Source organism: Melospiza georgiana, chromosome 12, assembly GCF_028018845.1.
Source record: "Melospiza georgiana isolate bMelGeo1 chromosome 12, bMelGeo1.pri, whole genome shotgun sequence".
NCBI classification, from domain to species: Eukaryota; Metazoa; Chordata; class Aves; order Passeriformes; family Passerellidae; genus Melospiza; species Melospiza georgiana.
Genome location: NC_080441.1, coordinates 8,966,280 through 8,993,169, shown reverse-complemented (window position 1 = coordinate 8,993,169; position 26,890 = coordinate 8,966,280). Strand labels below are relative to the sequence as shown.

At 47.4% G+C, this 26,890-nt stretch overlaps 1 protein-coding gene across 1 annotated transcript; it reads left to right on the top strand.

The window, feature by feature from the left end:
* The first annotated feature begins 125 nt into the window (after positions 1-125).
* Positions 126-26,510, top strand: SEPTIN6 (septin 6). Its single transcript, XM_058032575.1, has 10 exons — positions 126-189; positions 6,282-6,396; positions 13,247-13,442; positions 14,615-14,801; positions 15,024-15,185; positions 17,525-17,621; positions 17,880-18,048; positions 18,966-19,098; positions 19,629-19,819; positions 26,004-26,510. Exons 1-10 carry the CDS (start codon positions 163-165, stop codon positions 26,011-26,013), a joined length of 1,287 nt encoding a protein of 428 aa, XP_057888558.1. The 5' UTR covers positions 126-162; the 3' UTR covers positions 26,014-26,510.
* The last annotated feature ends 380 nt before the right edge of the window (positions 26,511-26,890 follow it).

Sequence of the window (26,890 nt, the reverse complement as noted above, 5' to 3'; positions counted from 1 at the left end):
GGGACCGGTGGGGCCGAGCAGGGCGGGGAGGCGGCGGGGCGGGGCGGGCAGCGTGGGCAGGGCGGGCTCGGGGGCGCGGCGGGGCCCCCCCGCGCGGTGCCGCGGTGGGCGCGCCCGGAGCCGCCCGCAGGCCGGGGCGGAACGTGCGGCGGGCGGGCAGCGATGGCGGCGGCCGAGGTGGCGCGGCAGGTGCGGGTGGCGCGGGGCCGCCGAACCGCGGGGGCCGGGCGGCACCGGGGCGGCGGGCCGGGAGCGGGGGCCGGCAGCGGGCAGCGCCGGGGCGGCGGGCGGGAGAGCCGGGCATGGCCGCGGCGGCGGGGCCGGATCAGGGGGCGCCGGGCGGGCTGTGGGGGCACCGGCCTGGGCCTCCCGCGGGTTCCGAGACTCGGTTCGGAGCAGCAGCGGCGGCGGCTCCCGGAGGGTCGGGCTTTGGGGTAGAGGATGTTGGGGTCCCCCCCGCTGCAGCCCGGCCCGGCGACCTTGGGCTGCCCGCAGCGCGGCGGGCCGGGGGTCCTGCCCCCCGGTGCCCCCCGGTGCCCCCCGGTGCCCCGGGCCACGGCCGGAGCTGCCGCGCTGCGCGGGGCTGCAGCGCTGGGGAGGCCGGGCCGTGCATCCCTTACCCAGGGCTGGGTGCCCTCGGCATGGCTATGGCATCCCTGCCTCTCGGGGATGCTGCTCTCCTCCCAGAGAAACCCTCGGGCTCGGTGATGAGGGAAGGGGAGCTCTCCGGTCTGGCACCGTGTGCCGCGGAGGAGCTGCGGGAGCCCAACACCAGCCCCGTGTCCCCGCTGCGCTTTGTCCCCGAGGGTCCCCGGTCGTGGCACCGGCCGCTACGGGGCTCGCCCGCCTGCCTGGCGCGGCACAAGATCCCTGTGTGTCTGTGTGCGGAGAATTATCCAGAAGAGGAGCAGAGGGAGTTGAGCCACCTCTGCGCTTGTCAGAGACATGCTAAGGAGGCATCTGTAACGCGTTTGCATGTGGAAGGGTTTTGTCTGCGGTTTGATGGGCTTCCAACTTTCATGTCCGTGTGTTAATACAGAAGTAATAGTTGAGGTGAATGCTTTCCAGTTTCGTCTTCAAAGCAGTATGTTTTAGCATGGACCTGATCTTGCTGAACGAGTAGATGTAGCCATTCCTTGCCAGTTTGTGATGTTATTTCCTCCTGGACGTACCCATTGCCTTGTATGTGACTGCCAAAATATGTAAAGTGACTCAGTTGCTCCCCTGTCTTTTAGAGAAATTGAGTGTTATGCTTTCCTAAGACAATGTACAGGAGTTTGAGACATCTGCTTGTGGCCTGGAATGAATTTATGGTACCACACAGCCTCGTTTTGGAGGCAAAAGAGAAAGCTGGCTGTGAGACAGACTTGAAATGAGTGTGCTGCAAATTGAAAATGTCCTTTTACAAACAGATAACTTGTCAGCCAAGGTCTTGGGCATCTGGTCATGTCTGCTTTGTGGAGCAGTCAGCTGTAATGTCCCGGTGGTGCAGAGGGTTCTGTGTGTGCCAGCAGGGTTGAAGGTGTGAGAGCTGGGGCTGGGTTTGGGGAGGAGCTGGGGTTACCACCCTGCCATTGTCCCAGAGAGCCCTTGATCAAGCCCACACTCACTGCAGGGATAATCTGTGAAACCCCCTTCTCCCCAGGTGGGCAGGGTGGCCTTGTAAGCACCAAGCTGAGCCCCTCCTGTCCTCTGCCAGGGGGGAGACGGGGGCACAGGAGCCTCCTGCCAGGCACTGTCCAGCTCTCCGTATCCAGCAGAGGTCAGAAACATTACTGAGACTGCTGGTGGTGATATGTATCTTCTAACTGCTGACTTCTCCTGGGAATGTATCCAGACTGCGTGGCATTTCTGCAGCCTTTTGTCAGGGGCATAAAGAAGTGTAATCTTAAGAGCTGTCAGAATTTGAGATTTCGGAAGCACTTGACTGTTGGTGAATGTTGAATGGCCGAGTGATGCAGTGTGTCTGGAGAGGGTGGCTGATGGCCAGGACCTTTGGTGAGACCCTTCTTGCTTTCCATGGGGTCTGATTCAAAACTATTTCCCTCCCACTCTTCTGGTGTTTTATATTCTTGATGATCTTTAATCAACTGAGCAAGGAAAAATAACAAAGTCTTTATCTAGACTTTAGATTCCTGATTTACATTTATCTCGTAGAGGATGTTTACACTGTCTGCTGGATAATTCTTTCATTACATAGGAGAATTACATACTTGTACAAGTGAGAAATAATTGGTACAAGTGTTGCTCTAATTTGCTGTTTAATCAGAACCAAATGCAGTCTGGGGAAGTGAATGCCATAACTCCAAGGTCATGGGAAGGGATCTGATGTTGTTCTGGCTTAAAGGCGATGTGAAAAACTGTGGTGTGGAAACCTGAGTTCAGGTTCTGCCTTTGCCATTTGACTTCTTGTGCAAGAGCTGTCTCAGGTTTGGGGGTTGAGCCCCAGATTCCAGCATTAAGGGCAGCAGAGGGGCAGGAGGTGGCTGCTGTGAGCCCTGGCAGCAGTGGTGGAGCTCTGTGAGTGTTGCTTTATTTGGTTTCAGTGCAGGATGCTGCTGCTGTGTTGGTTGTGGCAGTTTGGAAATCTTTCTAATGGAGTTTCCAAGGCCTCAGGGTTTGAAGTGATTCTCATTTGGGAAGAGGTGAGAAATTGTGTCAGAAGTACTACGTGTCAGTTGTCAGTGTCCTGAACAGAAACACTCAAGATGAAGTATTGTTCTGCAGCCTCTGAGAGCAGTTTTGTGCTGTGTGGGCCTCATTGGGACACTGGATCCCATGGGTTCAGAGCTGTAACATTCTTTATTTTCTTTGCTGTGCTCTGCCTGAATATCACCAAGTGGAGGCTTTGCCTTTGCCTTGGAATCCTTTCTCATCATTCCTTAGACCTGGGCATGGACACAGTCCCAATGTGCAGCGCTGACGTTTGCAGTGGGCAGCCCCATTGCCTGTGCTCTGCCCCAGCTCCACAGTGTCACCTCCTGTCCCTCTCAGGGCTCTGGGGACAGGAGGTGACACTGCTGTACCTGATTGTCCTGCTAAGCAGATCAGGGCACAGATGTGCATTCAGCAAGATTTCCCTCTAATCGTATTTTCATCCCAGGGACCCCGGAGCGATTCAAACACCTGCAGACTAAAACTTGCCCCTTTTATGTAAACTGATGGTTAATGGATGGTGCTTTCAAGCTTGGGGTCATTCATTATAACATCTTTGTATTTTCTATATGATTTGGATAGCTTTCTGTAAGAATTGGGGTTCTGTGGCATGGAGAAGCCCTTACAAAAGGCTGTATAAGTCCCTCTAAGAAAGGAAAAAGTAAAATAGCTTCTCCAAGTGGCTGCTCCTTGCTCTCCTTACTTTCACTCTGCAATAGCCCTGCCTGATAATACAGCAAGAGAATGTGTTGCTCTTTTTGCTTTTTAATCTTGTTTGTGACAAACATGCTTTACTTCCTCCCAAGCAACAAGAGCCCCTTCTGTCTAGGCAGGGGGCACTCTGTGTGTGTGGGGAAAAAAAGGCATCTGGTATCTTGGTGTGGTGCCAGTGTTCACACTGCCTTTCCAGAGATTCCATCTTTGTCTTCGTTCCAAGAAGATGTAACCTTAAAATAGAGAGCACAAAGGGCTCTCAGCCATCCAGCACTCACTGATGCTCCTGGAAAAAGCCTTCATGCATACAGTAGTTACACTTTGCTTACCTTGTTGGTACCTCTCTATATGTTTTAAATGTGATCTGGTTTGGAAGATGAATGATGGAAGACAGTCTTGAACACCTTATCAGCAAAAAGCTTATAACATATTCTCCTTCAGTGTGGAACAAGGGGATCCAAACCTACATTTAATATACACCCAGGATGACTAATCAGTGTGTTCATATGTTGTTTATGGTGCTGCTGTTTATATATAGCAGTGCTCCTGTACAGAGACACCACTTGGTGCTCAAAGGCTGGTGACTTGCACTGTTTCTTGGTGGATCACACAGAAAATGTTTCTTTTCTCTCCACTGGTTTGGTAATTACTGTCAGCTTTCTGATGAGTGTCAAAGAGTGTCAAAGCCGGGCTGATCTTAAAATGTTATTTCTTTTTTTTTTTTTTTTTTCCTCTGCATCCAGTTTCTTGATGCCTTGGCCAAGGAGGCTGTGGATTTTTAGGCAGAGTAGCACAATCTACATTATGGCTGTGTACTTAACATGGAGGCTTAGCTGCTGTGGCTGGAAATCCCATTTTGCAGTAGTTGTTTCCTGGCCTGTACCAGATGTGAAGCGTGGTTTAGCTGCATTGTAAAACCACAGGTGACTAGAAAAAGAACCTACAGGAAATGACTTGCATGCTGAATTCTGTGTGATGGCAAATGCCTCCTCTTAGCTGAGAGCAGCTTAACTTCCACAATTTATTTTGTTCCATCTGGATCACACTTATATTTAGGGATGAGGGGATGATTTGTTCTTAATGAGAGCCCACACTCCTGCCCACGCTTCCTGGGGAGAGTAGTGTTCAAGCAGTCTTCCAGTGGTGTGGTTTTAGGGCTGGGTGTTAAAAATACACTTGATATTTGTCCTTCCCCAGGAGGTGCCTTGGGTTGTTCTCTCTTACACCTTTGTGGGCTCTGTCCCCCCTCTGTTCATCACCAGGACCTGGGGCTGTCACTGCAGATCCAGCACTGCCATGAGATTCCCCAGGGCTGGGGTTTTGTTTGGGTGAATGCAGTTTAGGAGGGTTTGAGTCACAAAAATCTGTGTGTCTGACACTCTCACTTTCTTCTGCTTTATCTGGTTCTGCATTACTGGGTCTCACAGCTGCCCTGTCAGTAGGCAAAACCAGAATGTGCTGGGCAGCCTGAGTGCCTTCCTCATGAACATGTCATTAGGAGGGAAGGTGCTCAGGAGTTAATGAAGTGCCATATTTGGTGAACATCTTGTCAAGAAGAGTCAGACTAATACACAAAATATGGCTGAGGGGAAACATATTTACACATCACAGGCTGGTAAATATGGTTAATTATTGAAGTGTATTTGGAGCCTCATATCTGAAAAAGCCAATCCAAACCCACAAGAGCAAAACAGTAACATGACAGGAAAACATACTGACAGGCTACTGTAGTAAATGTACTCCTTGGGGATGTTTTCCCAGCCTAAAATACCAGTGCCATTAGCAGAAGAGGGAAAACCAGTATTCCTGTCCCTATAAACAGGCTTTCAAGATACATGGAAGAATGATTGTGAATGAATAAATTCAAAATCACACCCTATAAACTACTGCCTTTTGGCTGTAGTATTTTATACAAACTGATGGAAAGCTAGAGGGGAACTTTTTGATTTTTACACTAAAATATATTTTTAAGAAGAGTCTTTACTTCAGAGAGGGAAATACCTTTCTGGGGCTGCAGGAGGACAGCTCTCCAGTACACACCAATCCAGGGGTGCACCACTGGCTCCTCACTCTGCCTGGTGCCATTTCTGAGGCTGAGCCTCTGTGTGTTGTGTTTTACTGTGGGCTGGGCAGGGTTGGCACCAAGGTGGGTGAACATTTCTGACCCTCTCCCAGAGCCCGTGGCTGTTGTGGGCATGGAGCACCCCATGTTCTGCTGGGCTGGAGAGCAGGTTGGTGGTGCTGAGCACAGGAGGGAGCAGGGTGCAGGAGCAGCTCCTCGGGGAGTCCTTTGGGTGGCTGGGCAGGAGCAGCCCTTGCCCCCAGCAGGAGGTTTGAGTACCTTCACTCCCAAACCCTCCTCGCAGGCTCCCTCAGGCCTCTGGGCTTGTGAGCACCTCAGTTCTGGACACTCTGCTTTGTTTTCCTGTAGGTGCACTTTGCCTTACTGTTTCTAGCTAGTTTCTGTAATTGCAGCTATGAATGGGGATTACATGTGAGTTCCAATTCACATAAAGTGAATGGTAATAGCCTTGTAGGAGGTGTCATTAATACATTGCTTTGCACAGAGGATTCTTTTTGTTGTCAGTATAAGGTGAGACTTGAGTTTCTGCATATTTTTTGAAGAAACAAGTGTTTTTCACCTCTTCATTTCAGCAGCTTTATTTGTGTACATGTTTTGCACATTTTAGTGTTATTCTGTCAGGGCTACCTTCAAATGTTTGACAAATGAAATGTTCTGTTTGTGCCTCCTGGAGTTGTTTTAGAGAGGAGTGAAGCATGCTGACATGATTGATAGATCTGAGCAATTCCCTGCTTGGACTGTGCAATTGGTTGCACTGGGGAGGTGGTGAGGTTTATACAGAGAAGTGTGTTTTGCCTGCAAGTGACACAAGTGTTTCATTGTATTTCAGGGTGAAGGCTGTCGCACTGTCCCCCTCTCTGGACACGTGGGATTTGATAGTTTGCCTGACCAGCTGGTTAATAAGTCAGTTAATCATGGGTTTTGTTTCAACATCCTGTGTGTGGGTGAGTATTTCCATTTTGGGAAGTTCTCTTGCAGAAAAGTTTTCTGCAGCTGGATGTAGCTCGTGGCTTACAGCACTAACAAGGTAGCTTTGATTTGAATTTCCCCAACTGTTTTATTTTCAGTAACAAGATTTTCTGGGAAATCCCTACTGGGATTCTGCAGTATGGCTTTCTACCAAGCAGTGAAATAAAATGCCTAAAAGCACAGGCTGTTATTATGATCTTTCTTTTCCTTATATGTTTGAATTTCACATTTTTAAAAGAAAATAGGTACTCATGCCAGAGTACTTTGTTATGAGATCTTGTTTGGTTTAGTATTGAATTATTATTGTAGTTATTTTAACAAAATACTAATCATGCTTCTCTTAAATCACTAAAAGCTATTTTTTTCTCCTCCCTTCTGTGCATATTTGAATTAAGATAGTGTCTGGCCAAGCCTTAACTCTTCTGACAATTATCCAAGCTGCCATGTGGTGTGGATCACAGCTGGGGCCTGGCACTGGAGCAGGACTTGGTGTCTGTCCCTGCAGCCCATCTCACAGGGTTAGGATCCCAAATAATCCCTTCTCCTAGGTAACAGAAGTAAAACCCTGTATGGCTTTGGTACCATAGTTTAGGAAGGTTAATTGGGAAATTAAAAATGGTGAATTAATAATTGATGGTTTGGTGCTGCTGGTGCTCTGCCCTGGGGAGCAGGAGGCTGCTCAGTGTGGCCATGGCTGCTCAGAGCCAGCCCTGGCTGCAGGTGATCCCAGCAGTGCCTGGTGTGCAGGGCCAGAGCTGTGGATCCCTCCTGGGGGCTCAGCTGGTGGCAGCCCTGCACCCACACAGAGTTTTCTGTCCCCTCCCAGGAGAGGTGCAGCTCATGGGATGGACCTGGGGTTTGCCCAGGACAGGGTTAAATTTGAAATGAGAGTAGTGGAGCAAGGAGAGGAGAGCTGAGCCCTGTTAAATGGAGCTGAGAAGACAGTTTTCCTTACAACCACATCTTACATTCCCCTGAGATGATAAACTTTGCTGACAAGTGGAGGTCACTGTCAGGCTGAGTCTGGGTGATTTCCACAGTACATGAATGTGATGTGACCTAAGGAAACTCCTGTCCCCGGGACTGAAGTCTAAAAGTGTTTCCTTTTCCACTTACTGGGCTGCAGTGTTTTTTTAACAAGTTCTAGGTGTAGCAGTGGGTGCCTCCTGTAGTTACATCTTCACTTTGATGTGTGGAGAGGAGCTGAAGGCCTGTGCTTTCTTCTTTGCAGGGCAGAAATTGAATGCAGTAATCACTTGTTGAGGTGAATAATGAGGATTCACCAAGATAAATGTATATTAGTTACTAATGTCAGTTTTTTATGAATAGTAATAACACAATCTTGAAATAAAGAAACTTTGTATTAGAAAAATATTTGCAAATCTTTGCCCCCACATTTAAACATCCTGGAGAAAGAAAACAAAAATTCCCAGTGTTCATTTATTCTATTGGATTTCACTTGTAGAGCAGAGTTTGGGATGAAAAGTTGAGAGAACAGGGAAGCAAATGAAGATTAGATGAGAATCCCATAGAGAGCCCACTAAGCATGACAGAAAGGGATTTCTTTCCCCCCATTTTTTCAGCTGTGTGTGGCATCTGTTGGAGGAAAAATCCAATGATAATTCTACTCTGTGTCATACTGGATCTGAGCCACCAATTCCTGCAGCTCTTGCTGGAGAAGCCAAGGAAAGATTCAGAAATGACTCTCAGCAGCATGTCCAGAGTGGAGCAGTTTTTAGCTCTTCTCATGCTGAAAGCTGTCTCCCCTGTAAGCCTAGAGCCAAAGCTAGAATGAATGAGAAAACCTTTCATTAAATGTTAGGGGTTGCAGATGGTTTCTCTGATCTTTTATTTCTCAGCACAACCATTTTCTTCCTGAACCTTACATGATAAATTTTTAGTTTTTTCTTAGTTCAGTGCAAAGACTGGAGAAGTGTTTAATTGCTGAGACTTTTGTATTTCTCAGTGAGATAGGGGAAAAAGAGGAGGAACAGGCTGCTGGATTTTGATGTAAACTTTCTCAGTTTTTGCCAGGGTGGACTGTAGTTGCATTAAACTAGTATCCCAATTTAAGCAGGATTTTGCCCCTTCCTGTGTCCCAGGATTTGAAGGGAATTTGTTCTAACTGGCCTGTTCAGTGCAATGAGAAAGGCTGTTGTGTGGCAGAAATACTTCTGTCTCCCCCAGGACTGTACCAAGACTGTTTGAGGTCACTGCTGTGATGTGCAGGGCTCTCAGCCTGGGGGAGGGAGGGATGTGCACAGGATTCCTGGTGCTCTCCAGCAGGCAGCTCTCTGGGGTGATGAGCTGTACAGCCTGGAAATTGCCCAGTGCTTGTTTCTGTGGTCACTGGTGCAACCAGCTGAGGAGAGAACAGTTTCTCTCATCAAAATCCATCTGTCTCCTCAGCCTTCTCCTGCCCAGAGCCCTGGGGTGGATGCCAGGGGCTGGGTGCCCCCCTGAGCTGCTGTTTCAGTGTATTTTGTGAGCCCTTGCTGCCCTCCTTGCCCCTGCAGCCCAACTTTTGCCTGGCTGTGGGGAATTGTGTGGTGTCTCTGCATGTCTGTCAGGTGGAACAAACCATTTTCCCCTCTCTCCTTGAGACATGGCCTTATCAGTCTGAGTTGCCTCAGGGCTTGTCTCAGCAAACCTGCTTCATTGGATTAGTTCCTGTTTCCACACATGAAAAGGCTGTGCATGCATATACATTTTCTTTAAAATTGAATTATTTGATATCTGGAGCCATGGTTGTTAATCTTGTGAGGGGCAGGTGCTGCTCTCCCATGAAAGGAAGCTCTTGTGGAAGCTGCTCCTGCCTTTGAACAGGGAAATCCTCCAAGGACTGCTCTGTCCTCCCACAGAGTCGATTGATGATGGTGTGATTGGGGCCTCTTAAATCCTGAGTGTTGTGGGAAAGGGAGGCAGTGAGCAGTTCCTTGTTTCACTTAGCACATGCTAGGGAAAAGCAAATTAAATTTCCAGGCACAAAAGGAGGAGGTACAGCTTTTGTGGTGCATAATTCAGCTGCCTGTTGCAGCTGCTTAGGATGCTGAAGGTTGTGTGAGAAGAAGCCATGACAGTTCATTCAGCAGGAGGGTGCCTGTCTTGCTTTGGGGAGTTGGGAGCTTGTCCCAGCTCTGGGTTTGCAGGTGGTGCCACCACTGTTCATCACTGTGGGATTTGGTGAGGGCTCCCCAGAGCAGTGAAGGTACCACGTGCACGTGCAGTTGGAGCAGGGAATGTCTCAGGAGGATGTGTGGGGAGCCCAGCACAGCCAGGCTGTTGGGCATTAAGAGTGGTTGGTGCTTTCTGAGCACTGATGTAGGGCTGCTGCAAGTCCAGAGCCTGCAGTGGTGGCTCTGGCCATTTTTTAAAATGTCCTTGAAAATTGTCAGATTTAACAGCAAAACTCCATCCCATGATGAAAGGTACAACACTCAAGCTTTTCCATTGCTGTCACATCTTCCTGGTGCAGGACTCTGCCAGTAAAGGTCACTCTCTCTGCCCTGTCCTCCCCAGAGAGCTTTGCCAGCCCTGTTTTGGGACAGCAGACCCTGTCGAGTTGCATAATCCCTAAGTACGGTTTTGAGATAAATCATGTGTCCATAAGCCTGACATCAGGAAATAATCTCCCTGCCAGGGATGCCTCTCACTCAGTTTGTGTGCATTGCTGCTTTTTTTCAAAGTAATTCTGCCTCTTTTAATCCCTGTTCATCATTTCTGGTTTTTGGGGAAGATTCCAGTGCCATTGGCTGCAACAAGCACAGACCACTTGTCCTTTTTATCAGACCATCTGTTCCATCTGGACTTCTGTCCTTACAAGAAGCAGTTGGCACCATTCACTTCTTTCAGCCAGCAAAAAGTTGCCTCTGTTTGAGGCAGAAACTCACAGCAGATTCAAAAATTCTTCCTTCTGTAGATTTGGCCTTCAGAATAGCACTGCTCCCTATCTCTGCTCATATTTAACACAGCAGAACACTTTATTAGTGTCTTCAGTCTTTTACTATTTCATGTCACTCTGTCAGTGCTAACATTCTTTGTGCTGAGAGAGTCTTTCCTCTCTACTCTGCCTTCCCTGGCAGGCTTTAATTCTGTGTCAGGTCAGTGGGGTTACACAGTGCAGGGACAGGGGTATCTGCTGGCTCAATGTAAATCTGGGAGTGCAGGCTTCACATGAGATGCCATGTTAGTGCCTGGATGTTTTAATCAGGAAGGTGTTTGGATGGGCATCTCCCACCTGTGGAAAAATGCCCCAGTTCTGATCTTCCCCTCCCAAAAGGAAAAGCTCAGTGGTTGAATTCAAAGTTGCCTTTGCTGGCCCTGTGTAGCTGGCATGAGGTGGGGTGTAGAATCATGTTCTGCATCTCTTAAACACTTCTCCTTCCCTGACAGTTAAAGTCACTCCTGCTGGAAAAAACACTTGAGATGGGTTTAAGTAGGCAATGATTAACAGGTTCAGGATGTGCTTAAACAATAGACTTGGCCTCATGTGAACATCTTTCACCCACAAGGAGAGAGGCAGAAATGAGAGGTGACTTACAAGGTGCTGTCTGCCCAGAAGCCAGTGTGGTTTACAGATGACCTTGTGTGTCCTGCAGAGAGCAGCTCCCTGCCCTGTCACTGCTGCTGCCCTGTCACCCTCTCCTGTGGCCTGGGGGCTGCTCCAGGGCCTGCCAGGCTGTGGGGCAGTGCCCCAGGGGGAGCCTTTGTGTGGGGGTGATGCTCCTGCACTGCAGGGCTGAGGGGCTCCCCTACCCTGAGATGTCCCATCAGGGTTCCTGGCATTCACAGGCAGGCAGCCAGCTCACTGCTCTGTCCCACCCATCCCTTGGCAGGGGCTTTGGAAATGCTGCAGCCTTCTCAGGCTGTTTAGATTTTTGTCTGTTTTTACTCTGCTGTTTTCCTGGAATCCCTGAGAACGGCCTGGGAGGTCAAACGGGCTGTAGCTGTTAACTCTCAAAATCCCTGTCCCATCCATGGCAGTGCTCTGGTCTGATTTGTGCACCTGCTCTGTTTTGGAGGCCAGTGGTCCCTGGCAAGTCCAGGCAATGAGATTCCAGGTCAAGGAAGGGCTTGTTGGAGCAGCTTATTGTTCCAGTGGCAGAGGTAACCTTGTGCTTTGCTGAGTCCCCCTCTTGCTCTGGCCAGTGCTGTTGTAGGTGCAGCTGATGCACTGAGGTGGCACGAGGGACTGCAGGCACACCAGCTCCTGCTGCTGACTCCTTCTTCTCCCCTTTGGATTGAAAACCAGATGGGTGCAGAGAGCAACTGCCCTGGTGACTGTTCTGGCTGTAGTTGGAGTTGGTTGGTGATGGAGCAGCAGCTCTCAGCTGGCTCCCAGGCAGTTCTGCAGCTCAAGGTGTACCATGACTTGGCAATGTTAATGGATCTTGCTGCCTCTGGAAAGGGACTGGATGTGTCATCCTGGCAGTCAGGGACTGCTCAGTTCCCAGAGCAGGGGATCTGGGGCTTGGAACTTGACAATCTTCCTTCCAACCCAAACCATTCTATGATTTTATAATTCTGTGTTTGCCTTGCTCTGCCATGTACTTCAGCCCTGAGTGAGGAAAATCCCTTCTGAGGCCAGAAGAGGAATTTGCCTGCTTGCAGGAGTGAGGCTTGCAGATTTGGACATTTGGACGGGGGAGGATGGGGAGGAGTTTCCCCTTCTTGAATTGGGCATTTCATGCAAGTCTGGATCTGTTACAGAGCTCTAAACTTACAAAAATAAGAAGCTCTTTTATTCTGAGCAAAGTGGGAAAATGGTGAAGTTGTTTTGGTTGGGAGCTGAGGGCTGGAGGAAGGAGGGGAATGCTCTTGCAGCCAGACACAGGCTGCCTGTGGGCCCACAGCAGGCTGGAGGAGCAGCCTTCACAGAGGGTGGGGTTCAGCTGCTCCTGAAGTTTGTCCAAAAGCCATCTGGGCAGCTCAGAAATTGCTGTTTCCCCAAAACACAGCAGCCCTCACAAGGCAGCAGACCAGACTGTGTAGGAAGTCAGGTCCTGTGAGCTCTGAGAGCTGGCTCTGTTGTCAGAGCCTGGTAAGGGAGGCTGCCCTGTGGAATGTGTGCCCAGGGGATTTGTTTTATTCTTCCTGGGATGTATCTAAAACAAATTCAAGACTGGTCTCTGGGATTTGTCTCTTCCTTCCAGACAAGGGAATAGTTGCCTGTTGATAAATGAAATCCAAATAGCAGTGCAGTACTGATAGAATACTAGCAGAATGCTGACAGTACTAGCAGAACTTTTGGAAGCAGATTTTGCAATATTTTACAGCTTGTGTAGCCCCTAGGGTACAAAACCAGATATTACAGAAAATGCCCCCTCCCAGTGCAGAAGGCTGATTGTCCAACTTGTGAGAAACCAACTGCACAACTTGCTGTGGGATCCAACCAGCTCTCAGGGTTTCTGCATGGAAGGAAGCTATTTCTGTGGCTGCTTATTAGAGACATTGATCTGGAGCAGCTTTTTTTGGAAATGGCAGTGAGCCCCATTTCCTCTCCTGTTTTTTAATGAAAACAGCATCTTCTGTAGTGTAGCTGTGGGTTTAAGCAGGATCTGAACGATGCTTTCCCCTTCGCCTTTTCACCTCTTGCTTTTCATCTCTATTTTCTAATGACATTAATGGCCATTAGACTGTGAAATGTAATTTGCCCAGAATACAGAGCTCCCATTGTTCATGGCTTTCTGTTTACCAGACACTCCCTTGGGAGCATGAGATCTGCTTTCATCTGCTACAATTTCACCCCTGTTAATGTTTGGAAGCTCAAAGGCCAACCCATATTAATATTCAACAGAACGTTTCAACTCTCTTTTTCTCCAACAGGGGAAACTGGCCTTGGTAAGTCCACCCTCATGGACACCCTTTTCAACACCAAGTTTGAAGGTGACCCAGCATCTCACTCACAGCCTGGGGTCCAGCTGAAATCCAGTACCTATGACCTGCAGGAGAGCAATGTCAACCTCAAGCTGACTATTGTGAGCACAGTGGGCTTTGGGGATCAGATCAACAAAGAGGACAGGTGAGTGTGGGGGAGAGAGGCTCTATTGTGACCTGGCTTTTCATTCTCCCTGTGCCCTAGTTGGGCCTGACTGCACTGCAGTTTTCCTGCTTGCTTCTTAGGAGTTGTCCTTGTCACCTCTTTAGGCTGGGGTGTGTAGAGGAGAGGATAAAGGCTCTGGAGTGTCAGCACTGCTTCAGCTATAAAGCAGCTTTTCTCATGCTGTCAGAGCCGGTTTCTGCCCTGCTGGCAAGCTTCTGCCCAAATTCATCTGGTGGGGACACTGAAATGCTCCAGGGCATCTGGGCTTGTTTTGGTTTGTGCTGACCTCAAGCTGCTGACCAAACCACTAGTGTGGTTTAGTGTCTGCTTGGCTTAATATCCACTTTTGGCAGGGCTCTCCCATGGGAAGAGCCAAAGGAAGCACAATAAATGAGCAGTGAGATACCCTGGGGGAGTGTCTCTGGCAGCTCAGATCCCAGAGTGGCTGGACTGTGTTGGTTAAGGGATGTGCAGTTACACCAGGCAGTCTCCAAGGTGCTCTGCACAGACATTGCTGATGGGATTGGTTTTCTGTGGGGGGCTGCTCCAGGATATTTTTTTTTTAAGTTTGTTTGTGGATATTTTTTTTAAGTTTGTTTAAAATGCACTGATGTCCTTTACATTATAGCTCTGGCAGGCTCTGTATTTCAGAAGGCCTTGCAAGGGAATTGCAGGAATTTCCTGCTGCAGAGCACTGGGCAAAGGTGGTACTGAATGAAGCTGTGTCTCCACCAGCAACACTTGGGGCTGTGAGAGCAGCAAGCCATTCACTCCCTGAGTGCTGCAAATGAATCTCCATTGGCCTTGCTTTAGAAAGTCTCTCACCCTCACATTTCAGAGTATGGGAGTCTGCTTTCTCTGGAGAGGAGGGTGCATCTGCTGTCCTCTGCTAAGTCCCAGTGCTGTGTTTTGACAAACAGGCTGCAAGAGTCTGATGTAGGACCATGTGTCCTTGTCAGCAGTGCAACTTTAAAATTTCTTACAGGTGAGGAGCAAGGGAGGTAGAGAGATTTGGTCTCAGAAAGTGGAAAATGGAAAGTGAAATCTATCAACAGCTTGTTTCTTAAAAGTTCACAATCAGACAAACCAGGGGCATTGTCCTATTTGTTTAGCTCTCTGACTTTTTAGCTTTTTTTTTCCTTTCTCCAAAGCTACAAGCCCATTGTTGAGTTCATTGATGCTCAGTTTGAAGCCTACTTGCAAGAAGAGCTGAAGATCAGGAGGGTTTTGCACAACTACCACGACACGCGGATCCACGCCTGCCTGTACTTCATCGCTCCCACCGGCCATTCCCTGAAATCCCTGGACCTGGTCACCATGAAGAAGCTGGACAGCAAGGTTGGCACAAGGAGCTCTTACTGGGCACATTCACTGTTTGCATAGTGGAAAGGTTGCTGCTTTTCCAGAGAATCTTGAATAGCCCTTCTGGTGGAAATGGCAGAGTTGGCAGATAATTCTGTAGATTTATTGAGCAGATACAAGTTTTTGGAGGTTGTATTGTAGACTTAGAGAAACTCCCAGCAGCAAAGTTGATTACTTCTTACCTCTGTTTTTTTCTAGGTGAACATCATTCCCATCATTGCCAAATCTGATGCCATTTCCAAGAGTGAGCTGACCAAGTTTAAAATTAAAATCACAAGTGAGCTGGTCAGTAATGGAGTGCAGATCTACCAGTTCCCAACAGATGATGAATCAGTGGCAGAGATAAATGGGACAATGAATGTAAGTGCCTCAGTTCTTCCTCCTCTCCCAGAACAGCACTGTCAGCATAGGGGTTGCTGGCCCATATTGGGATGTTTCTTAATCTACTTTCCCTTTCATTTTGTTTCTTAAAAACAGGATTTCACGAGAATCTCATTCTTGTAATGTCATCCTAGGCTAGGAGAGCTTTGTGATAGGCTGCTGCCTCTCTGGTGGGCTTTTCTAGTCAGAAAACAGACTTTTAATACCCTCCTTGTCCTCATGTGTATCTGTTGAGGGACCTATAAGAAATCACTGTTTAAATCCTTTTCAGCTCAAGGGTTTGTCATTATTCCTGTCCTATACATCACCTGGTGGTCTTCCAGTGGCAATGAATTACACAGCTTAACCTGCAAGGTGTGAAAAACAGCACACAACCTGGGCCAGACAAGCCTTGAGGTGCCTGCAGGTTCCCAGTCAGGCTCTGGCCTCCCCAGCATCATGGGTGCCAGTCTGTGGCTCCCTGAGGATGAAATAAACTGTCCCTTGCCCTTCTGGCAGCACATCCTGAGCATGGTGCCTTTATCCAGAAGGCTTTTCACAGGAAATCAAGTAGGGGAAGTTGATTGCTTTACTGCTGTGGGTGTGGTAGAGATCTAGCTGAGGTGCATTTGTGCCACCTCTTGATTAAGTATTAATAATTGTAGAGTGTTCTGCAGAGGCCTGAAAGAAACATGAAGTTTGTCCTGATGTTGGAGCTGTCAGTGGTGGTTTCCTGGTCACAGCAGTTCAGTGTTAGCCCTTCTGAGGGTGGAATGAATCTCTGCTTCTCTTTCCTTTCAGCCATTTACTTGTCTCCTGGGAAGGAACTGCTGTCTTGGGTTGCAGACATTCTGGGCTGTGTCAGTTGTTGCACAGACAAATCAATTCTTACATCCTCTATTATAGTCAGAATGACCAGGTTTATGGGGACTAAGCAGGCCAGAATTTGACTAAGGCAATTTTGCAGGTCTGGAAAGCTTGTATCCAAATACTGATATTATTAGAAACATAAGACCGACATTACTCTTACTCTGTGTGTGTCACATGTGAGAGCAGGGGGCTGAGGAATACAGGAGGAAGAGCCCATCTCTGTCAGTGCTTGCTGGCAGTTTTGCTTTGTTTGCAGTTTGACTGTGTGAGCCACACTCTGAAAGCAAAAACATCATCTCTGAAATCTTTTGCTTGTACCCAGCTGTCATGAACTTGTCCAAATTTTTGGATAACCTGTGGAATTCACGTCCTGCTCCTGACAGCAATCCAGGGTCTCTGAGCTTCCATGGTTTCCTGAGGCCCTTTCAATTGTCCAGAATTGGTGCACTTTAAAAGCTTTGCCTAACAAATGTCACTTCACAAAACTCAGCAGGAAGGGTTGGTGCAAGGAGCTGGGAACTCAAAGTGCTGCAGCTTTGACTTCCTTGCAGCTTGGCAGAATGCAGTATAGCTCTAGGAGAAAGGGAGGTAGGGAGAAATCTCACTCCCCCAATGCAGGAAAGTACTATGGCACTGTCTGGGGGGTTTGCTTGGCTGCCTGAGTTTTGAAAATGAGAGGACTGTGAGATCTTCAGAGCCTAGATAGGTCTTGGGAGGGTTTCAATTCCAATTTTACTGAGCTTGCACTGGGCAAGTCTCTTTTTGCCTTCTGCAGAGGTCATCTTTACTAAGAAGTGACTGTTGCTGATTTCTGAGTTTTTGAAAAGCAAATCCCTCTTGTTGTTAGTCAGCCTTTGTGTAATGTGGAGTGCATATCTCAGCTTGAAGAGTGTGACCTTGGGTGACACTGGACACAGTGGCTGGGGACATGTTCAGCCATTCCTCAGCAGGGCAGAAGCAAGCAGGGAGGAAGGAGCTGTTACTCCAGGAGTGAAGGACAGACTTCCATCTCATGATCTGATGGAGCAAGGTGTCTTGTGCTCCAGCATGAGCTGAAGGAATGGTGGGGGGATAAAATCAAGAAGGCTCCAAGACCTCTTACTGGTTCTGTGCTTGTGCAGATGTTCTCTTCAGGCACGGCAAGCCCTGGGACAGCAGCGCAGTCCGAGCCGCAGCCCTCTGTTCCAGCTGGCTCTCTGATGCCAGTCTTGCACTGGCTCATCTCACCTGAGACTCTGTGGCTGGGAGGATCAGCCAGGTAGAGGACATAGAGTGGTAGCACTAACAAGGTTTTCAAAAAAGGACCCACCCTGCTACCCCTTGTTTTGGACTAGTGGCCAGTGACTAGACTCCCTGAGATTAGCATGTGCATAATGACTGTGTTGCTCAGTGGCTGTGCCCATCTCTGTGTGCTGCTGCTCAGCCAGCTGTGAGAGGGACTAACATGGATCTCACCCAATGTGTTCCAGGCCCATTTGCCATTTGCAGTGATCGGGAGCACGGAGGAGCTGAAAATAGGAAACAAAATGATGAAAGCTCGTCAGTACCCTTGGGGCACAGTGCAGGGTAAGTTCAGCCCTGGGATTTTCATGGCATGAATGGTGACACTTGTGCAAGTGAGCTCTCATAAAAACAGCAAAAGCCTGCTGGATATGATTATCCATGGGGAATTATCTTTTGTTAAATCCTTGTGCCAGGCCTATAGTGCCAGTTTTCTCTGCTTGGAAGGGCTGTTAAACCTGTTGGAGGAGTAGACAGTTGAGGAATATGGGAAGAGATCTCAGTTTGTGTCCCCATTTTCCTCCTTCCCGTGCATTCCTGCAGTGGAGAACGAAGCTCACTGCGACTTTGTGAAGCTGCGGGAGATGCTGATCCGCGTGAACATGGAGGACCTGCGCGAGCAGACCCACACCCGCCACTACGAGCTCTACAGGCGGTGTAAGCTGGAAGAGATGGGCTTCAAGGACACTGATCCAGACAGCAAACCCTTCAGGTGAGATCCCTGCAGGGGACAGGAGGGCTCAATAGAGGCATTGTTGGATGCACTGTGTGCCTCTGTGTGTGTGCGTGTCCTTGGGGGAGCATGGAAAAAACCAATGCAGCAAGAAAAACTGCCAGGTCAGATAAATCCAGACTTCAGCAAAGCTCTGACTGGGAGAAGGTGAAAATACAGAGAGGATGTGCAGGACTGACTGTGAATCTGCAAGTATGGGAGAGAAATGTCTGTGCTGCAGGAAGACAGTGATGCCTATTTTGAGCTTACCTAGAAACAGAGGCCAGAGAAAGTTAAAAGGATAAAAGTGGATATATTTAATGAAGGGCCTCCAGGTACATTAAGGGCAGATGAAGCCTCCCCAGGAGGCTGCACCCAAAATGGACAATGGTCACGAGTTTTTGAGACAGATATAAGTTTGGTCTATTTACATATCAGGCATTAATCCTCCAATTATGGCTTCAGGTAATGAAGTCATAAACCCCCAGTTGGCTCCCCCCAATTCACTTTTGTTTATACGTTTTGGGGCCTGTAGGGTGTTCTTGGATCTCAGGCCCACAGGGATTGTTTTGTCTGACCAAAATGTGAAGACAGTTAACTAACACTTTGTATGGAGTTTAGAATTATGCACTAATGCAGTACAGGATTTAAAAAAATAAAGGCTGAAACCTTAAGGCATCAAAGGCAGTGTTCCTCTGAGCTAGTGTTTGTTGCCAGCTGGTCTCTTTGAATTTCCCAACATTCAACATACAGAGAAGTGCCAAAAATCATTGGATAAAGAACACCTTGGGCACATGTGGGTAGTGAGTAGCAAATGTGTTGTGTGCAAAGCATAGTCATGGTGAGGGACTGATTTCAGAGGGTCAGGGAAGGCAGTTTGTCTCAAGTCTTATCACTGGACTTCCTTTCCTTTTCAGCTTACAAGAAACTTATGAGGCCAAAAGAAACGAGTTTCTGGGAGAACTGCAGAAAAAGGAAGAGGCAATGAGACAGATGTTTGTCCAGAGGGTCAAGGAAAAAGAAGCTGAGTTGAAGGAGGCTGAAAAAGAGGTAAAGACTGCAGTACTTGTGTCTCCATCTCCATGAGTGATAGATTCACTCCTAAGTAGGTAGTTGTTGCCAAAGCACTTTCTTACCAAGAAGTCTAACTTGGATGGGGATGTTAAGGTGTTCAGTTCGTAGGAGAAAACTGAATCACAGTGCTTGTTCTGTACAACTTACTGCACCAGGAAAGGACCAGAGTCTTGATTCTTATGGAGAGGTGCAGTGTGGTAAAAGTCAAGGAGAGAAGCAGCCCTCGAGGTGAACTTGTTTTACAAAAAGTACACCCATACAACTTTCACAGCATTGTGAAAAATCCATGAATTTACTGACCTTTAAAGAGGAATAAGGCAGAGACCCCTGAAGATGGATTAGGGGTTTTTTTTTACACTTATGCTCACCCAATCCTCTGCACTGTTCTCAGTCTGCACAATGGTGCATTACTGGAACACTGCCTGTAAGTTGTTGTGGAAGGAGGCTGTTCCCTGCCCTTTGTCTGGTAGTGCCATGTCCTGCTCACCTCTCTCCTTTCCTTTCAGCTGCATGAAAAGTTTGATCGCCTGAAGAAATTGCATCAGGATGAAAAGAAGAAGCTGGAGGATAAGAAGAAGTCTCTGGATGATGAAGTAAATGCATTTAAACAAAGGAAGACAGCAGCTGAATTGCTTCAGTCACAGGCTCAGCAGGCTGGAGGATCACAAACTCTTAAAAGGGATAAGGAAAGGAAAAAGTAAGTTGCCAACCCAGAGGTATTTGCTTTTAGTAATGATTCTCCTTCACTGTTTTTCTGGGTGGTCATATCTCCCTCCAACATAGCCAGTCCTTATCAGGGGCAGGCTTGCAGCCAGATTTAAACCCCAATAAGGCTGAGCAGTATCTGGAAGCATGTAACATCTGCTATCATCCTGAAGAGCAGGGAGCAGTACTAACCTCCCTCTTTGCTTTCTGACAGCATGGGAGAGGATGAACTTGTTTTTATTCCCCAAGATTCCCTGCTCCTCCCTTGGTCACTCAGGGCTTGTAAGGAAGTGGAACCATACTAGCTGCCAAGGCTAGGGTGTGGGTAGCAGGGGTGTCTCATCACCCTCAGAGAGGAGTGTGTTTTAGCTCAGAGAGGAGCATGTTTTAACTCAGGTTCTTACTTGTTCAGCTTGGGAAAATAGTGGAAATTATTCAGGCAGACTAACAGTCTTGAATTCTGGAATCTGCAGAATGAGAGACTGCAAAATGAGGGGACAGGTCATAGCACCTTGTTAGCACTGGTACTGTTCTCCCATCCTAAATCAGCTTTTTGCCCTCCCCAGCAGCAGTGGGAGATACTGCATGGCTGTAGCAGGGGATCCCAGTGCCAGGGACTGGTGTGACAGGATCCAGCCCCCCTTGTCAGGGACCTGTCTGCAGTGCCTGTGCTGGGCTCCTGCAGCTCTGCAGTTGCTCAAGAGCAGCCAGCAGTACAGTGAAACAGATCTCCCACTTGTCCCAGCACTGAGCAGTTCCCTTCCCTCTCACTGACCACATTTCCCAAAAGGAGCACTGTGCCACCTGTGCAGGTGTGCAGAGAGACAAACAGGGGTTTGGTTTTGCACCACTGCCATAATCCCCCCCTGCACAGCCCTGGGGCAGTCCTTGCCTGCTCTGTGCAGTCCTCAGTGCATGAAGAAGTGCTGTTAAATTGGACAGTATGGGGCATGCCCAAAGTGCTGGCAGCACTGTTTGTCAGGGAAGAAACCTGTGACTGTTAAGCTTGGGATCAAATGAGACAGAGGAGGAAAGACCCAATTACAAGAATGAGATCCTGGTTTAGTCTTTTAGTTTAGAGCTGAAGCTGCTTCAACATGAATGTTCTTTGTGCTGAGCAATTAGTGCTGCACTTTTCTCACTCGCCCATTCCTTTTTCCACTGCCTGTTTTGATTTGTTCATTTGAATCACCTTCAGGGGGTTTTAATATCTTTTCATACTGAGGAGTCTGAGACTGACTGGGGACAGACTTTTCTCTCCAGGCTGGACTGTGTGAGGAATACCCAGCTGAGTTCTTTCCTGCTTAGAGCCCTTACACATCTGCTCCCTCAGGACTGCAGATTTCAGCCTTGACATCAGTCAGGGTCAGGAATGCAGAAAAAGGAGGCAACAGCCTTATAGTATCAGCAATTAGTTGCTATGTCCCAAGTGAAACTCTTGGTCCTTGAAGTGGTTCTCATCTCAGAACATCTCCTTGACACCAAGCATGTTGATGTGGAAAAGCTTTAGTACTGTCATTATCAGTTAAGGGCACAGAAAACTCCCTGACAGAGATGGGTCAGTGCTTCAGTAAGGCTTGGGAAGATAATAGGAAGCTTCTTTGGCCTCTGGGAAAATTACTGTGCTAGAAATGGTGCTGCTTTCTTTGCTCTGTAACTGCTCCAAGTGTCCTTCATAGTGGATTTCAGTACTTAGCTCATATTTTTTTCTTAACAATCCATGAATTTTGCAAGCTGGAGCTTAATTGTAGCTTGTTTACTACTGGCTGGCAGTACAATAACCTTTTTCTTTCACAGGTGACTTGTTTAAACCCAAACTCTGTAATTTTCACTAATCATGACTCAGTTTATTTTTTGTTGTTGTTACATCATTATCATCATCATCAGGCCTCACATGTGTGCTGTTTTACAGTTAGCTGCTGTTTGGCTGCATGGTGCATGAGGCACATTGTCCTGGTAAGCGTCATTAACTCATAGAGCCTCACAGTGGGATCACTTTTTCCTAAAAAAGCAGACCCTGTGCAAGTCCTGAAGCTTATAAGTATTATCTCTGTCTTCCCCTGCTTTCACCCCACTATATGTGCTCTACCAGTCACTCTCTACATGTGCAGTTGTAGAAAAAGTATGTAATTATCTTTAAATATTCTGCAAAGTTTAATTCAGAGACTCAGGATATGGAACACAGAAAATTAAGGATTATATCTTCTTCCTTTTAAATCTTCCCAGCACTTCATTGGCTCTGTTCTCTTTATTCCATCTCCCTTAAAAATAAATTATATTCTTTAATCACACAGGCCACGTTGACACTATGGCAACAATTGCTATGGAGATGTGGTGCTGATGACACAGCCCAGCAAGCCATGAAATGTCTCTCTCTTTCCTTGCTCCTCCTTCCCTCCCACTCCTCCAAGCTGTAATGTTAACTTGTGGTTACAGTGAAGGTAGATGCAGGACTAGTTTGTGTCATCCTCATTAGGGTTATTAGTTAAACTGCTAATGACAGTGGTCTACTTACAGCTAGGTTGAGTGGGTTTAATTGAGCATTTTTAATTTGCTGATGATTCTCTGGGTGAGAGGAAGAGGAAACCTCCCACAGGAATGTCTTGCTTCTTGACAGAGCAGGAATACTCATTATCAAGACAGTGCCCCAGGGCCTGAGGTGCACAGTGCCCTCTCAGAGAAGGGACCCTGTTGGAAATAAACTATAAAACACCCTAAAAACTCATCCTTGAGCTCACCCTGCCCTGCAGACAAAGCTAAGACTTACATTCTCTCCTGGATAGTCCAAACTAAATTACAGTCTACCCTTCAACTGGGTGAAGCTGATTCCAGGATTCCTTCCCTCTTAACTCCACCAAGGGAAATGGCAAAGCAAGCAAACATGCTGCCAGTGAGAGGCATTGGAATGTCATTTAAATGGGACCTTCCACTTAACAGAAGAGCCTCAGAAGGGTCTTGCACTGCCTCAAACTGGCACTTGCAGTCAGCTTGAGCTGCCCGGTTGAGTGAATGTCTCTGCTGCCAACGGTAACTGTAGAACAATGGGAAGAACAATTCTCTGCTTATCAGGCTCTGAATGTGGAAAAATAAGCTCAAAGAATAACAGTGTTCATTCTGGTGTGAGTACGAAGGCACAGCTAAAGTGCAGCTAGAGTGAACATTACTGATTTTTGTTGGTTTTGGATTGCTTTTGGCAGTCCTCATAACTGTACACTGTTGTGTGCTGGGCTTTGGATCAAATGAAGTTCTTTGTTCCCACTACACAAATGCAGACAGTGCCTTTTTCAATGGGCATTTGTCATTGCTAAATTAAATATGTATATGTGGTACTTTTCCAGGATTTAGAAAAACACTCTCCATATTGATCCATAAAGTGTTGCAGGGCTTCACTGTTTTGCAAGGATACAAACAAGTCACAGTTGATGAGTCCTGTAGCTTGCAAAACTGTGAAAGGATTGTTTTAGAGAATAAATTTGGTTCATCCCACTGCTGAGAGAGTGTGTGTGTGTCTGCATAAAGCATGTTTTGTAGTCAGATTAAACCCTATTAACACTTAGCAACATTTTCTTTTGTGTGTGTGTGCCCATTAGAAAAACTTGTATTTTTATTTTGTTTTTTTGTCATTAATCCATAAAACCATTAACCTGCCTTTTTCTTTCATTTTCAGTTCGGGTTTCCTGTAGAACCTTTCCCTTGGCCCCAGAGGCGAATGCCCCACCCTCGGCTGTGCCTGTTTGCTCACCTTTCCCACTGCCCCTCCCGCGCTCCCCGAGGGCTCACACAGAGCTCTGGGCTCTTCTGGGGGGGACCCTGCTGGCCAGGGGGGCTCTGCCAGCTCCCTCCTGCCCCTGGGCAGCAGCAGATGCCCCCTGCTCGTGGCCAAGGCTCCCTGTCCCATTGCTCAGCTTTCCCTGCTCCTGCTGTCAGAGCTGCTCGGGGGTGCATTCAGCTCCTGCTGGGGTGGGATGTGCTCTCTCCAGACACTGGCTGCCCTCTCCCCATGGTAATTTGCTGTTCCTAAGCCCTCATTACCCCCTCTGCTGCCATGTGTGACTCAAATAACTTGCAAGAACTTTTTGTAAAACTTGACATCCTCACAGGCATGGGCCTGAGTCCAAACCTCTAGTTCCCAGGCTTGAGGAAATCTCAAATTTGGATCCATGGTTTGCAACTAAGTGTTCTCTGAATGCTGCAGGGGTCATGAAGGATCTTTTGCCTGGTCTCCCTCTCAGTGTGCTGACCTGGATGCACATCCTGGATCCAATCTCAGGGAAAGCTGGTCACCTTGCTGTACATATCAGTGTTTCTGAAGAAAGACCATACTGTTTCATTGACTTTCTTCTCAGTGATTCCAACAATTTCTGGTTTTAATGCAAAAAATACTTTTATATTTTTTTTATCTGACATCTCTTTAGAACTGTACAGATGTTGACAGGTTTCTTATATTTCCTATTCAGCAAAAGCCTTGTTTTTATTGCAAGATTTGCACTAAAAAGGAGGGGGTTTTGCTCTTTTGCTCACTGGGCCAGGAGCTCACTCTGACCAAGTGCAACTGTGGTTTGCCTGCAAGTGTCTGCTCTCTGTATTTCTGGCTGAGTTTTGTTTTTAAATAAAGAGTTCATCAGACAGTGAATTCTGGTTAACATTTACTTCTTTTGTTTTTTGTTTTTTTTGCCCTTCTTTTTCAGTAACCCATGGCTCTGTACTGAGTAATTACCCCTGAATACAAGGCCTGGAATGGACCTTCATTTACTTGTTAAATCGGAGGGTCTAATAAAACATGACAGCATTTCAGCTGTGACCTTCCCAGGGTGTTATCCTTGCTCTCTCCTATGTCCTCGTTGTGATTCTGTCTTTACTATGTACTGGTGGTTATTGCTTTTATTAAACAATGTAAAATTAGTCATAACAAGTTTGGATGCTACAACTTTAAATCCTGCCATTTTTCCCCCCGTGCAATTAATGGATTCCCCTTTTTCCTGGTCTTGTTCCACCCAGCTAAATAAGGGATATGGAAATAAGTTCTGTGAGTTATTTTTGCTGGCGAAATAACAGCGCAGTTTAGATATATTTATTGATGACATTAAAATGACAACACCATCTTAGTTTAATTATCACATAGCTTAGAGATAAAACACTCATTTCTCATTCTATTTGTTGTCATTTTCATGACATCATCTGTCTTTTTTAATTTGCTTTTTTTTTTCTTTTGCTAATTCATGCTATCTGAGGACTAGCATGTAAATCCTGGTTCCCATTTCAGACTTGTTTGTTGTGGTCCCATCCTTCAGAGCTCTGTGTGTGCTGAACCCTGCAGAAAGATCAGATGAGTGCTGCCAGCCAGCCTCCACACCCCCCCAGATCTTTCAGGAGATGAGCACACTCAGGCCTGGCCCTGGTGGTGATGCTGCTCAGTGCCAGCTGCTGCTGAGGTTTTACCTGCTGGGGCTTTGCTGAGCAGAGCTCTGTGGTGCCAGGGCTCAGGAGCAGTCACAGCTCAGGCTCAGCCTGGTCCTGCTGAGGTTTTACCTGCTGGGGCTTTGCTGAGCAGAGCTCTGTGGTGCCAGGGCTCAGGAGCAGTCACAGCTCAGGCTCAGCCTGGTCCTGCTCACAGCAGCAGCCCCAGGTCAAACCATGGCTCCCCCTTCCCAGCAGTCAGGGCAGCCCCAACTCTTGGTTGCAATTATTTTCTCAGGTATTCTGTTTCACCACAAATACAATTCCATTTCCCATAGAACTCTTTGTGGTTTGTTTGGGATTTTTGTAGCAAGTTGAAATAATTTGAGTATTTTCTTCTTCCTCTGCTTTTGAGTGTTTCGCTGCTCTCAAAACCAGTCAATATTAATCTGTCAATTATTTCTAATTATCTGCTAAAGGGCAAATGAATGTGACATTTTTTACCATACTGCAGGTCACTGTCTGTTCTTCCTGACCATTTGCTTTATTACAATGTTATTTAAAGTTATATGAAATCTTTATGAAGACTTTAAAGGAAGAAAGGTTTTTACTTGTGTGATTTTGCTGAATACCACAATTTTGAGATACCACATGGAGGTTCCATCTCTCCCCTGTCAGCTGTTTCCATGTTGCATCTCTTTTTCTTGCTTTTTGAATGTCTTTCCCTTTTTTGCTAATCTTCTGTTTTTTCTCTTTTTTCCCCTTTTCTCTCTCTGTAGCTTTTTTTAATCTGTCTTCGCCAGCTGCACTGTGTCTGAGGGAGAAGACTGCCACTTCTAGAAGAGTCTAAGGGTCTTATGTCTGGGGAGGGGGGAACAAATCTTCAGTGTTAGTGTCTTGGAAAGAAGCTCTTTTACTGACTTGCATGATACTTAAAATTGAAGTGTCTTGTAATTTGTGTGACAAGACAGGGCGATGGGGGAACCGATGACCTGGAATTTTGAAGAGCTACAGAAATGTGATGTTGGGACTAATGATGTAGCGAATACATTTTCAAACGTTGTTATGGGCATATGTTTTTTCTAATGTTGTCTTTAATAATATAAATGTCACGGGCTTCTCTGAGGTGGGAAGCCTAAGGAATATTTTCAATATGCTGGTGGTTTGATTGGTTTTGGAAACCTTGCATTCAGAGTCAAAGCAAATACAAACATGGTGCAACTTGCTCTGTTGGCAGCCACGAAATATTTAATTTTATCAAAGAAATAAAGTAAGAACTGTGTGTTCTCACTGGTGTCCTGCTGTGTCTCACCATCCTGTTAACAGAGCCCCATTGGCTGGTGGATGTGAGTCAAGTGGTGCTTTTTCCTTCCTTACCCCGCCTGCTCTTGTTTAAAGTTAGCGGCAGCCGGCGGGGCGGGCTGAGCTCCGTGCCCGCCCTGAGCCCGGGCCCCGCCGCTCCCCGCAGCTCCCCGGGCCCCGGCCCGGCCGCCTTTGCTGTGCACACACGGAGAACAACGGCACCGGCACCGGCACCGCGCTCGGTACCACACGGCAACGCCGAGGAGCCCGCACTGTTCCGCTGTCACCTTTCTAACTTTCATGTACATTTGAAATAAAAAACACGAAAGCCAGCGCGGCTGCTGTGGTGTGTGTGTGTTTGTGT

What these genes read in the sequence shown, in the direction of transcription:
- SEPTIN6 (XM_058032575.1), top strand. Translation starts at nt 163, where the DNA reads ATGGCGGCGGCCGAGGTGGCGCGGCAG. An exon ending in TTTCAACATCCTGTGTGTGG is followed by an intron (nt 6,397 to 13,246) that starts GTGAGTATTTCC and finishes TTTCTCCAACAG; the next exon opens with GGGAAACTGGCCTTGGTAAG. An exon ending in CAGATCAACAAAGAGGACAG is followed by an intron (nt 13,443 to 14,614) that starts GTGAGTGTGGGG and finishes CTTTCTCCAAAG; the next exon opens with CTACAAGCCCATTGTTGAGT.